This window comes from Monodelphis domestica, chromosome 8 (assembly GCF_027887165.1).
Source record: "Monodelphis domestica isolate mMonDom1 chromosome 8, mMonDom1.pri, whole genome shotgun sequence".
NCBI classification, from domain to species: Eukaryota; Metazoa; Chordata; class Mammalia; order Didelphimorphia; family Didelphidae; genus Monodelphis; species Monodelphis domestica.
Genome location: NC_077234.1, coordinates 58,120,256 through 58,133,014, shown reverse-complemented (window position 1 = coordinate 58,133,014; position 12,759 = coordinate 58,120,256). Strand labels below are relative to the sequence as shown.

The 12,759-nt window shown below is 39.0% G+C and overlaps 1 protein-coding gene across 1 annotated transcript in view; it reads right to left on the bottom strand.

The window, feature by feature from the left end:
- The window catches only part of SLC16A14 (solute carrier family 16 member 14), a 55,136-nt gene that overhangs the window by 13,034 nt on the left and 29,343 nt on the right, over positions 1-12,759 (bottom strand). The window contains exon 4 of the mRNA XM_016425257.2: positions 5,067-6,068. Within this exon, the coding sequence (XP_016280743.1) occupies positions 5,067-6,068 (1,002 nt within the window). The remainder of the gene's footprint in view (positions 1-5,066; positions 6,069-12,759) is intronic.

Below are 12,759 nucleotides of genomic sequence, written 5' to 3'. Positions count from 1 at the left end.
TCTTCAAAGGGATCTCTTAGTTACCAAACCTGATCTTTTCTCAGTCCTCCTCCTTCCTGACTTCCCTGCTTCATTTGACATTGTTGGCTTCCCTATTTCTCTTCTCTTCTCTGGGTTTGCCTCACACTATTCTTTCCTTGTTCTCCTACCCATCTGCCAATTACTTCTTTTTTTCTTTCCCAGCTTTCTAATTGTAGGTTTTCCCCAAGGTTCTGTCCTAGGCCCTCTTTTCCCCCTTGGTGACTTCATCAGCCCCTGGGTTTAATTATCATCCCACTGCAGATGACTCACAGATCTTTGTATCCAAGCTGAGTCTCTCTCCTGAACTTTAGTCCCAAATCATCAACTATCCTCCCGGACATTTTATAATGAATGTCTCAGACTCTCAGACTCTCCATGTCCAAAAAGAATACAGTATAATTCCCCTCAAACCCTTTTCTCTTCAGAACTTCCCTGGGGTCAAGTCTTTTCATTTCCCAAGTTTGTAATCTCAGTGTTATTAGTCGGATAACAAAAAAAAATGATATTTTTTGCATCTGGCCCCTTCTCTCTAGTTTCACAACTGCTACCTTGAGTCCTGGCCCTCATCACCTCTTTCCTACCTAAATTATTACAACAGCCTTCTGACTCATCTCTTTGCCTCAAGGCTTTCCCTACTCTAATTCATCCTATCCACAGCCAACAAAATGATTTTTCTTATGCACAAATCCAACTGTGTTACTCTCCTAACTCAATCAAATCCAGCAAAAACCCTAACCCATTGCTTATTGGATCAAATAAACTCTGCCATTTAAAGCCCTGTACAACCTGCCCCCAATCTATTATCATGGTTTCATTATACATTCTTTCCCTTCCCACAGTCTACAGTATGTGTATATATATATATGCGTGTATATACATATATACATATTTGTGCTGAATGTATTTACATGTTATTTCTTTCACTAAAACATAAATTCCCCAAGAGGAGGAATTATTTCAATTTTGTCTTGGTATCAACAGTGCCTGGCACAGTATCTGATATAGAGTAGGCAACTGATTGATTGAAGACAACTCAAGGGCCCCCTTCTATGGGAAGCCTTTCTTGGATGTCCTCCCAACCCCCTATCCCCAATTGCTAGTGTCGTTCCCTGTGCAAATTACCTGGTATCTATTCTGTACTTAGCTATATATGTATAGGTTTTCTTCTCTGAAAGAATGTAAGCTCCTTGAGGGAAGGCCCTTCTTTGTGTATCTTTGTTTCCCAACACCTGGCACAGATGTTAGTTAGGACATAGTGGATACGTCCAACATGACTGTAGCAACAACCTCAGGCCAGCCTATTGCAGATATGGGCATCTTAGGGCTGGGCATGTATTTCTCTCAAAAGTTGTGCAATTCTACCATCTGTAAAGAGGGGCTTCTCATTGGGTCCTGATTGTAGATCCCTGCATGGATGACCAGAGCTGAAGGCCTCTAACTCTGCCATAATTTATTGCTTTCTGGGCAGTGGATTACTCACGGATCACTAGAATAGCTTTGGTGAATCTTTTCTGAGTTCAAGTATCCAGAGGGCAAATTCAAGCTGACTATGAGCCCCTGCATTACTGGAGAGAGCTGAGGGAGGAAGTGCTTGCTTGGGTGGCTGGACAGAGGGCAGAGCATGCAAAAAATGTCCTCAAGTACTGAGGGAAGAGGGGGCACAGAGCAGCTCCTCAAGTGCTGGCTCTGCACACACAAGCCACGTCTTCGCCAATGTTGCCCTAGGACATTACACCTGCTCACCTGGATCATTCTCATCTGTAAAATTAGGGGACTCAACTAGGAGATAGCTCCCAGTTCTAAATCTATGATCCTTCTAGGATCAAGTTGTCAGCCAACAACCACTTATTAATGGACCAGTAATTGTGCTAAGTTCTGGGATACAATGAAAGTCAAGAACATGGAGAATCTCATCTTCTAAAAGAAAAGACAACATGTAAATAATCTGGTGCATAATACAATATAAACAATGGATGGAAGGTCATCTCAGAGGGGGATAAGATGGGCCAAGAGTAGGTAGGGTCAACTCCAGAATGTGAGATCTGAGCTAAGTCTTAAAGGAGACCAGGGAAGAGAAGAGATGGGGGGGTAGCCAGTGCTGAGGAACAGACAGGAGGTAAAAAATTGACACTAACCCCCTTCTTACTGTTAGAAGTCTCCAGTACCTAACAATTACCTACTTATTCCTCCATCTATTCCCTATGACCTGAATGGTCACTGGTTTTCTTAGAAGACATAGGATGAATAACAACAACAGTGCCCACCATTCATAGTTTGGGTCTACCATCAAACGTCCCAGATCACAGCTGCTTAGGCAAGTACCCAAACTTCTGCCAAATACCTCCTGCCAGATCCATGTGTTGCCATACATTGTTCACCTGCTCAAAATCTTCCCTATCTAATCTTAGTACCAACCTGACTATCGAGTATTCTAATATTACCTGCTGTTGTCGTCTGTTCTGATCTGCACTTCTATTATAGTGGGTCTGTCTAGCCTCCCGGTCCTAGTATGGTCCATCTCATTGCTGTCCCACTCCCCAAGTTAACTTCTAAACCAAGCAGAAGTGGCCTACAAAGATGGTGCTCAGATCAGGTATGTGATCATGTATGGGTTTCTACCAGTTGTCTGCATTCAAAGTGACTTACAAAAACATTAGCAAACTCTTTCTTGAGATTGAGATCATTACCATCCATGTAGTCAACTCCTCTACTTCCTCCCCATCTCAAATCTATGACTAAATCCCTGAAACTTCTTAGCACTTCATTCTTTATCTGCTGAGAGACCCAGACCTGTATCCATACTCTGTAAACTAGTGCTTTAAAAAGCAGAAAATAAAATACATAGGACTGAGAAAATAAAATAAAATAAAATATTTTGAAATAGTTACAAAAACATTTTTAAAAAACCAAATTCATCTCATTTACCCTGGATAACTACACATGATTCCAAGTCCAGAGATTTAGGGATTCCTACATATACCAAAACACTTGGTTAACCAGAAAGGGTATAAATATAATGTTTCTTGGAGGGTTGAGAACCCTCTAGTTAGGTGTACATGTCCTAGATAGCCCACGCTTGACATTTTACAAGTTCTGATGAACCCAGGACTTGAGGACCTTGCCACTGGAGCAAGGTTGTAAAAATGGAGATTTGAATGCCAGACTTCAATCCCCAGAAGTCCTTGGTACTTCCCAGAATTCCCTATAATCTCACCTGAGTCTTGCCCTCCCAGAATTCCCTATGTTACTTCTGGGGATTGGAGTCTGGGGTTCAAATCTCCATTTTTACAAGGTGATGAGGGAAAACATTAGGATCCTCATGGAGAAAGTCCTTGCCCAATCCTCCCAATGTCAAGGAAGCCACAGGCCCAATATCTAGTTCTCTGGCATACTCTGATTCACCATCTATGTAGAAAAGATGCTCCTGAGAGAGGACATCTGGAGTGAAGGAACCTCATTCAACAAACCACCGCGGCCATTTTCATTTTGAAGGGGCTGAACACCGAGGGCTAGGTGGAGCAGATAGGTCTGTCCTCTACATTAAAGGACAACAAAAGTCCACAGCTGTGGCCATTACCTGCTCTCTGCTAAGGTAACCCTGGCACTTTGCCTGTGGACTGGGCTTCTTCCCCCCTCTCTTGGTAGCGCGACATCTGGTGGCCGAATCCAATTGCCTAAGCACACTCTTAGTGCTAAACATCTGATGACCTGGACATGGACCAACAACTCTGACACTGTAACCCTAAGCCAGGGCTCCTGCCCAACTGGCCTTCCTGCAAGTCATTGCCACTTGAACTTCTTATCACCGTCAAAGAAAGTCTGAAAAGGTGCCTCCAGGGATGGGAGAGATCTTACAGTCCCAAACCAGATAGTACCTAAATCTACCTAAAGGGAGGCTCTGGTAACTTGCTAAATATTAATGGGGAATAGTAGGAATGGGAAGAAAAAGGAATCATGAATATCTAAAAAGGATTTATATATTATCTTATATTTCACATCTTGATTAAAAAAAAGACTACACAAGGCAATGCTTAAATGTCCTAACATCAATTTAGAATTGAAAGAAAATTTGGAGATCATTGATGTCAACCCCTTCATTTTACAGATGGGAAAAGTCAAGCCTAGAAATGGGCAATGTGTTGTCCAGAGTGGTACAGCAAGTGAGTACAGATGGAGGATTCAAACTCGGGTCTTCCTAACTCTGAATCCAGTGCTCTATCTACTAGTATAATTATACCCAGTGGCATAGTGCTTGGCACATAGTAAGTCCTCTATAAATGATGTTAGCTATTATTATTTTTTCCTTTTTTTTAACCCTTACTTCCGTAAGTATTGGTTCCAAGGAAGAAGAGTGATGAAGTCCTAAACAATTGGGGTTAAGTGACTTGTCCAGGGTCACCCAGCTGGAAAGTTTCTGAGATCAGATCTCAACCCAGGACCTCCCATCTCCAGGCCTGGTGTTCTATTCATTGTGTTACTCTGCTACCCTTAGATACTGTCTAACTGTGTGCCTTGGAACCAATATTTAATATCCATAGGCCTGGCACTCTATCCATTATGCTGTCCAGTTGCCCTTTAACTTTTTAAATAATTATTACAATATATTTGGTTTCCTTTGTAATCCTACATTTTAAAAAATTTTATGCATTTAAAAACATTTGTCTGAGAAGTTCTGCATCCACAGACTTCATCAGATTGACTGTCCATGGGGAGCATGATGCAAAAACCCGAACTCTAGCTGCCTCTTTCTTATTTGCTCCGAATTAAATATAAAGGTTATAGACCTAGTACTGTAGTAATATGGATCACCAACCCAAGAAGAAATGAGGTCATTCTTATGACTGTAACACTCTTTTTTTGACCCTTCCCTTCCCTCTTAGAATCACCTCTAAGCACTGACTCCAAGCAGAGGAGCAGGCAGTTAAGGTTAAGTAACTTACCCAGGGTCACCCATGTAGAAAGCATCTGAGACCAGAGTTGATCTCTATCCACCGAGTAGCCTCGCTGCCCCAAGTGTAACAATATTAAGACCGCAAGCTGTTTACCTGCAAATGGTGGTCCCAGCAAAGCAGATATCCCATTGGCACAAATGATGATGCCATAGGCATTCGCAAGATGTTCTATGCCCACCAGATCTTCGGTCACCACAGGCATTAAGGAGAAATACCCACTGGAAAAGCCTATCAGGGCACACATTGCTGCCAGGCTGGCATAGGTGTGCATCAATGGCAGAATGAGGATGCTGATGACGAGACTCAAGTTGGCCATCAGGAAGACGTTCCAAACACTGGTGCAGGGCAGGTCAGCCACGATTCCAAGGATCACTTTTCCGAAGATATGAACTATTGCTATGATCGAAGTCAAGGGGAAAACGTCATTTTGTTCAGACAGATTATACAGCTTGACTATTTCTGGGAGATGAATAAATGGAATGACAAAGCTGCTGTAGGCAAACAAAGCCCAGAAAATAAAAGCTACGAACATCCTATTGGTAAATAGGGATGCAGTTCCAAAATAACTTGAGTACCAGTCCCAGAATCCCTTCCTGACTCTAATGGTAAGTTGGCTCACTATCTTAAGAATCCGAAGAGCGTACATGTTCTTTCCGTGTTGAACTTTGTCTTTGCCTTTGCTCTCTGGGGCTGGGGAGTTGCTGAGCATTTCCTCCTTCACCGGCCCATCCTCTTTCTCTTCTGTTTTGTTTAGATGCCCATTTGATTTTATCGACTCAGTCGAATGAGAAAGAGGGAGTTTGAGTTCTCTCTCGCCATCTTTGTTCTTAAGATCTTTTTTGCTTTGGGTTTCATTGGGAGTGAGAGGCCTCATGAGGGCTCCACAAACACACAGGTTCAAGGAGACGGCCCCCTGGATGAACATTGCGCTTCTCCATCCATATTCTGAACAAAGATATTTTAGTAAGACGGTCATGAGGAAGGTACCAAATCCTGTTCCAGTTGTACTAAGACCCTGAGCTAGAGCTCGTCTCTTCTGAAAATACTGTCCCACCATGACCACTGCGGGGAGATAGACCATACCGCTGCCAAACCCTGTTAATAAATTTTAAAAAGAAAATGAGATACAAAAGGTTATCAATTGATTCGAGAACATTTAAAGCTGTTTTCACTGCCCATGTTGTGGCTTTTTCAGTTGTCTGACTTTTTGGGATCCTATTTGGAGTTTTCTTGGCAAAGATACTGGAATCATTGGCTATTTCATTTTACAGATGAGGAAGTGAAGGCAAATAGGATTAAGTGACTTGTCCAGGGTCACCCAGCTGGTGAGTGTCTGAGGTCAGATTTGAACTCATGAAGATGAGTCTTCCTGACCTATAGATAATTCCTGCTGGCCCAAAGAAAGGTAGTGGCCTATTTTCTCCCTAACTTGGCTTTCTCATTGGGTTATCTTACATGTGTGGGACAAATGACAAAATAAATTTAAATAATATATTTCCAGATGCTCCGTTTGGGCACATGGGCAAGTAACTATTTATAAGGGTGACCAGAAGACATTTTGGGTAGTTTTCAGAAACTATAGTCAAGAAAGCAATCAAGACATAAACATGTCCTGGAATCACAGCCTAAAAATGTGAGTTTTTATCTCTATCAATGGTTTTTTTTTTAAACTCTTACTCCATCTCAGAATTAATACTGTGTATTGGTTCCAAGGCAGAAGAGTGGTCAGGGCTGGGCAATGGACGTTAAGTGACTTGCCCAGGGTCACACAGCTGGGAAGTGTCTGAGGCCAGATTTGAACCTAGGACCTCCCATCTCTGGACTGGCTCTCATTCTACTAACTACCTAGTTGCCCCCTCTAGCAATGGATTTTAAACTCTGTTGTGGCAAGTCTCTTCCCCACTCCAATCCATCCTCCAAACAGTAGCCAAAGTACCCTTTTCCCTTAGAATTTATGGTCTTGACTTCTGATAATTCTGCCTTCGCTTTGTAGTCTTCTTATATTAATACACAAAAGATCCACGATTTCATCAGATTAGTGAACTTAAGATATGGGAACTCCCCCCACCAATAGAAATTGCAGCCCATCGATAATTGATAAACTGATAAAGTTTGCTAAAATGCAGGACTGACCACGTCATTCTCTCTCCTGACTTAATCAACTATAGCCTCTAGGATCAAATCTAAAGTCCTTTGACAGTGAGAGCTCTTTACAGCTTGGCCATCTTTCCCATTTTCTTAAACTTTACTCCATACTTTGTGATCAAGAAACTTTCCATTTCTTACATCTGACATCCATCTCCCATACCTTTGTTCTAGCTGTCCCCCGTGCCTAGAATGCTCTCCCTTCTGTTCTCCACCTCTTAGAATCCCTGGATTTTTTTCTTTCCAAATCTCAGTTCCAATACCACCTTCTGCCAGGCTCTCCCCTTCTCCCCAGCTACTCATACTTTTCCCTTCTACAATTACCTTCTATATATCTATATCTATGTGTGTGTGTGACATATATATATATACACATATATATATATATGCACATATACATGTAGTGGATATATTTCTATTTCGAATTATATGTAGGTTGTCTTTACCTTTAGAATGTGAGCTCTTAAGGGCAGAATCTGGTTTCTTTTTTCTTCTCACACTTATTTGTATCCCCAACCCTTAGAAGAGTGCCTGGCATAGAAAAGGTACTTTATAAATGCTTGTTGACTTGACTTAATCTCTCTGAGCCTCATTTTGCCCCTCTGTAAAATGATACGGTTGGAACTGATCTCTAAAGTCTCTTCCAGGTCTATTACTGTGACATATTTTATAATTTGTTAATAATATTAATAGGAAATAGAAAAATTAACCTCCCTGAGCCTCTGTTTCCTCATTTACAAAATGATGGACTTGAGAACCTTGAAGGACTCTTCCATGTCAATTTCTATGACATATGTTATAATTTGTTAATGATATTAATAGTAAATAGGAAAAATTAATCTCCCTGAGCCTTGGTTTCCTAATCTGCAAGAGGGCAGAGTTGATTTTGATAATCTTTAAAGTCTCTTTCAGGTCTATTTCTGTGACATGTTTTATAACTTAGTTATAATAATTTAATTTTATAATCTATTATATAATTATTATATTTTATATATTTTATATGATATTAAATATATATTATAATTACAAAGTTATATTGCTATATTAAATATATTATAATTAAATAATTAATTATATAATTAAATTATATAATAAATAATATAATAAATAAATATTAAAAATAAATAAAAAATAAATAAAAATAAATTAAATAATTAATTAAATAATAATTATAATTATTTAATTATAATATATATTTAATATAGCAATATAATTTTGTAATTTATATAATACAATAACTATTATATGATATATAATAAACAATTTGGTCATTAATAACAAATAGTTAATCAAAAGCCACTTTTTACCAACTAGCCAAGCTGTGGAATACATCGCCCCCCCCCCCCCCAATTCTTTATTTTTGCACTTGTATCCTAGGATAGAAGGGCAAGGTCTAGGCAATGGGGGTTAAGTGACTTGCCCAGGGTCACACAGCTAGGAAGTATCTGAGCACAGATTTGAACCCAGGTCTACCAGCTCCAGGCTTGGTGCTCTATCCATAGCTTTTGTTTTGAGCAGATATCCAATACCTTTGTTTTGAGTAGAACCAAATTATTTTCAGAAGCAGAGAACCATAGACTGGCCCTGAAAGCAGAGGAAACAGCCTCCTTTCCACCAAGTCATTCTGCCTTTACCCAGACAGTTCAGCATTAGCTCATGGCTTAATTCACATCTGGAACCCTCTAATACTATATATATATATATATATATATATATATATATATATATATATATGTATATATATATATATATATATAAAGTTCTTTGTTTATTTATAAGTTATAAAATAAAATAAAATATAAATAATATATATATAAATATAAATAAAAAAATAAAATATTAAAAAAAACCAGATTCTCCAAGGAGAAAGAACCTCTTATTTTATTGATTCCTTCTTGCAATACAGAATTAGTTTGTGCTAGCTATATTTCTACCTATGGTGGTCAATGAAAGATAATTAGGTGACAGAGTGTCTTTGGAGTCAGGAAGACCTGAATTCAAATTCTTTCCTAATTTAATTAGTTATTTGCTGTAAGACCTGAAGTAAGTCACTACTAATCCTTTGTTTCTTCATCAGCAAAATGGGGGTAATCAGTTAGTAATAGAGATAATAATCATAGATCATCCCAGCCAATAATAAAGATGTTATATAATCATAGTCAACAATATATATATAATAATCATAATCATTTATCTCACAGGATCCAATGAGACAATGGATGTAAAGGGCTTCAGGGACCTTAACGCACCATAGAAATGTGAAAGGTTATTATGAGTGTGGACTAAAGAGCTTGGTCTGTCTTCTCTGGTGTCCAGCTTTATTGTATAACTGTTCCTAGGTTCTGCCTTTACCTTTTCTTTCTTTCTTTACAAAGATCTCTGAATCCAAATCTAGCCACTATTCACTTTCCTTGATGAGAATCTTCTCTGAATCGGTCTCCCATATTTTGTGTATTTTTGTAGAAAGAACACTGGATTTGGCAAGAGAATGCAGGCTTGGATCCCAGTGCTGTCACTTACTACCTAGGCAACCCTTGGGTACGTCACTTAACTTCCCTAAAATTCAGTTTCCTCTGATATAAAATGAGCACTCTATGGCTTCTGAAGTTTAGTTCTAAATATATAGTTCTGTAATCCAATCAGGGGTGTTCCTCCTAACATTTATACAATATATACACACAGAGATGCACACACACATGTAAATATACACATGTACATACATATATGTACATATACATGTATGTCTCCATATGTACACCTATGTATTTATAAAGAAATATAATAGTTATATAGCTATGGCAACCTACTATGTGCCAGGAATGATATAAAGCACTGCATGAGAATTAACTCATGTGAGCCTCATAAACCTGGGAGGTAGATGCTGTTATTATCCTTATTTTATAGATGAGGAAACTAAGGCAAACAGGGTTAAGTGACTATCTCTGATTCACAAAGCTAATAAATGTCCAAGGCTGGATTTGAACTCAGGTCTTCCTAACTCCAGACCCAGCATTCCATCCACTGTACTACCTACCCACACAACTGGCTATTATGATAATAGAAAGGAGCAGATAACAGGTGACCAGTCTAATGAAATACAAAGACATGTTTACTCCCTGTCCTTGTCCTTTCACAAAAAGGATGAAAGAGTTCTCTGGTTAAATTGGAATAACATTTGGCCATTGGCAGGATAAAGATTGGTCATCCTCGTGGAGGCATTTGAAAAGTTAAGCTTGGGAGCAGCAAGGTGGTCCAGTGGAATGTCATGCCTCAGATGGGAGGTCCTGGGTTCAAAACTGGGTATCAGCTAACACACAAGTGCAATTTTATGTGTCTATAGAAATATTTAGAAAGGTAGATATAGATGTATGTATAAGTCTATGTAGGGGGCAGCAGGTGGAGCAGAGGGATAGGCAATGGGGTTAAGTAATTTGTCCGACTTCACACAACCAGGAAGTCTCAGGCTAGATTTGAACCCAGAACATCCCATCTCCAGGTCTGTCTCTCTACCCACTAAGCCACCTAGTATCTTATATCTTCTATCACCCTTATATCTATCTATCCCTTTCCAAGCAGGGTCTGGCATGAAGTGGGCACTTAATAAATGCTTTGATTAATTGATTTTACTCTAGCATTAGTGTAATGGCGTGGTCAATGCTAAGCTTGAAATGAGAAGACCTGAATTTGAATTCTAGCTTTACCACTTATTATTATCTATGAGATGTTGGGCAAATCACTTAATCTTTCTGAACCTCAATTTTCTCATATGTCAAATGCATATAATAATCATTGTTTTATGTATCTCAAGGCTAAGTCAAAACACTTTTAAAACTTTAATGTTCCATGTATGTTTTAATTAATTATAGTAAGAGTCATACGCTTATGGCAGGCCTGGGGAGGCTCATGAAGCTAAGGTCAAGGAAGAGCTACCTTTCCCCTACATTGTTCCTGCTGCTCTAGAGATAGGGGTCCACAAAAGTAGAATATTGCATATATTGTCAGATTTTTTTGTCTTTTCTTCTTCTTTGAAAAAATTATTTGTTATAAGGAAGGGATGGCTCTCTGAGAAGGAATAGAGGTGGACATGTAGGTGATTAAAAAAACAACAAAAGATAACAATAAAATTGATTTAAAAAAGGAAATACTTCCCCCAAACAAAAAAAGGGAGAAAAATGTATTTTTAATACTAATTTTTGTCCACATCTTAGAACACAATCCAAATCAACTTCCTTATTAGTTGTGAATTCTTTTTATTTTGAGTTTTGGTCATTTGGCTTTCCTTTTTCTTTTTAAAAAATCAAATTAGTTAATGATTTATTGTCAGCAGATGAATGAATGAGCATTTGTGAAGGGTATATGTAAAGCAAATAAGGAAATGCAAGCAAAAACGAAAGACATTTTGTGCCCTCGTGGAACTTACTTTAGAATAGAATGTCTATTTTATTATATTTCTTCCCCCTTCAAAAAAGTTCCTAGTTTTATTTATTAATTTAATGGATTTTTTTTGTTTTCAATTTTGTTAAGTTGTCAAAATACTTTTTAGTCCAAGTTCACAGAGTCCAGGTTATGAATCCCTGACAAAATGAAAACATGGCGGGGCCACTACTTAAGAAGATCTATTTCTGGGGGCAGCTGGGTGGCTCAGTGGATTGAGAACCAGACCTAGAGACAGGAGGTTCTAGGTTCAAATCTGGCCTCAGACACTTCCCAGTTTGTGACCCTGGGCTTGACCCCCATTGCCTAGCCCTTACCACTCTTCTGCCTTGGAGCCAATACACACTATTGACTCCAAGACGGAAGGTAAGGGTTTAAAAAAAAAGATCTATTTCTTTCAGATTATTAGTCCTCCTTGAATGCCTTCACTGTGTCATATGGAAATAAGCCAGTCTTCTGCAATGCTAGGGAACACACGCTTTAAAAGAGGCCAGTGACAGAACGTCCATTTGTCATCCAAAGACCAGCCTGACTAGTGTGGAGAGGCTTGTCATCAGAGGACTGGCCAACACAGCTCATGAAGTTGTTACCACTGTTGTTCAGTGGATTCCTTCTCTTCCGGGTCCCCTTTGGGGTTTCCTTGGTTAAGATCCTGGAGTGGTCTGCCATTTTCTCCTCCAGCCCATTTTATAGATGAGCAAACAGAGGCAAGCAGGATTGAGTGATTTGCCCAAGGTCACACAACTAGGAAATGTCTGAGGCCAGATTTGAACTCGGGAAAATTAGTGTTTCTGATTTCAAAACCAGTTAGTTAGTTCTCTTTTCACTAAGCCAACTAGCTGCCCTGAGCTCATGAAGACGGTCTACTAAACTAAGCTCGGATGGGAGGATGAAACCTCAGCTCCCTCTAAGAAGGACCTCTGTGTGCTTTGCTGGTGTCTTGCTCCTAGCTATTTATGGGCCTAGTATCTCTCGCAACAGAATTTGTGTAGTGGCCTATCTTTGTGTCCCCATGGGTCATCCCTCTGAAGTATGTAGGGATTGGACTTGACACATGGTAGCCATTATTTATTTATAGTAATAACTTAATTTATTTATGCTTTATTATATTTATTTAATAGCTATTCTTTTACTTATTTATGGTTATATTATTATGCTTACTATTTAGACTTGTTTATTGATATTTATGGTTTTATTTATTTATACT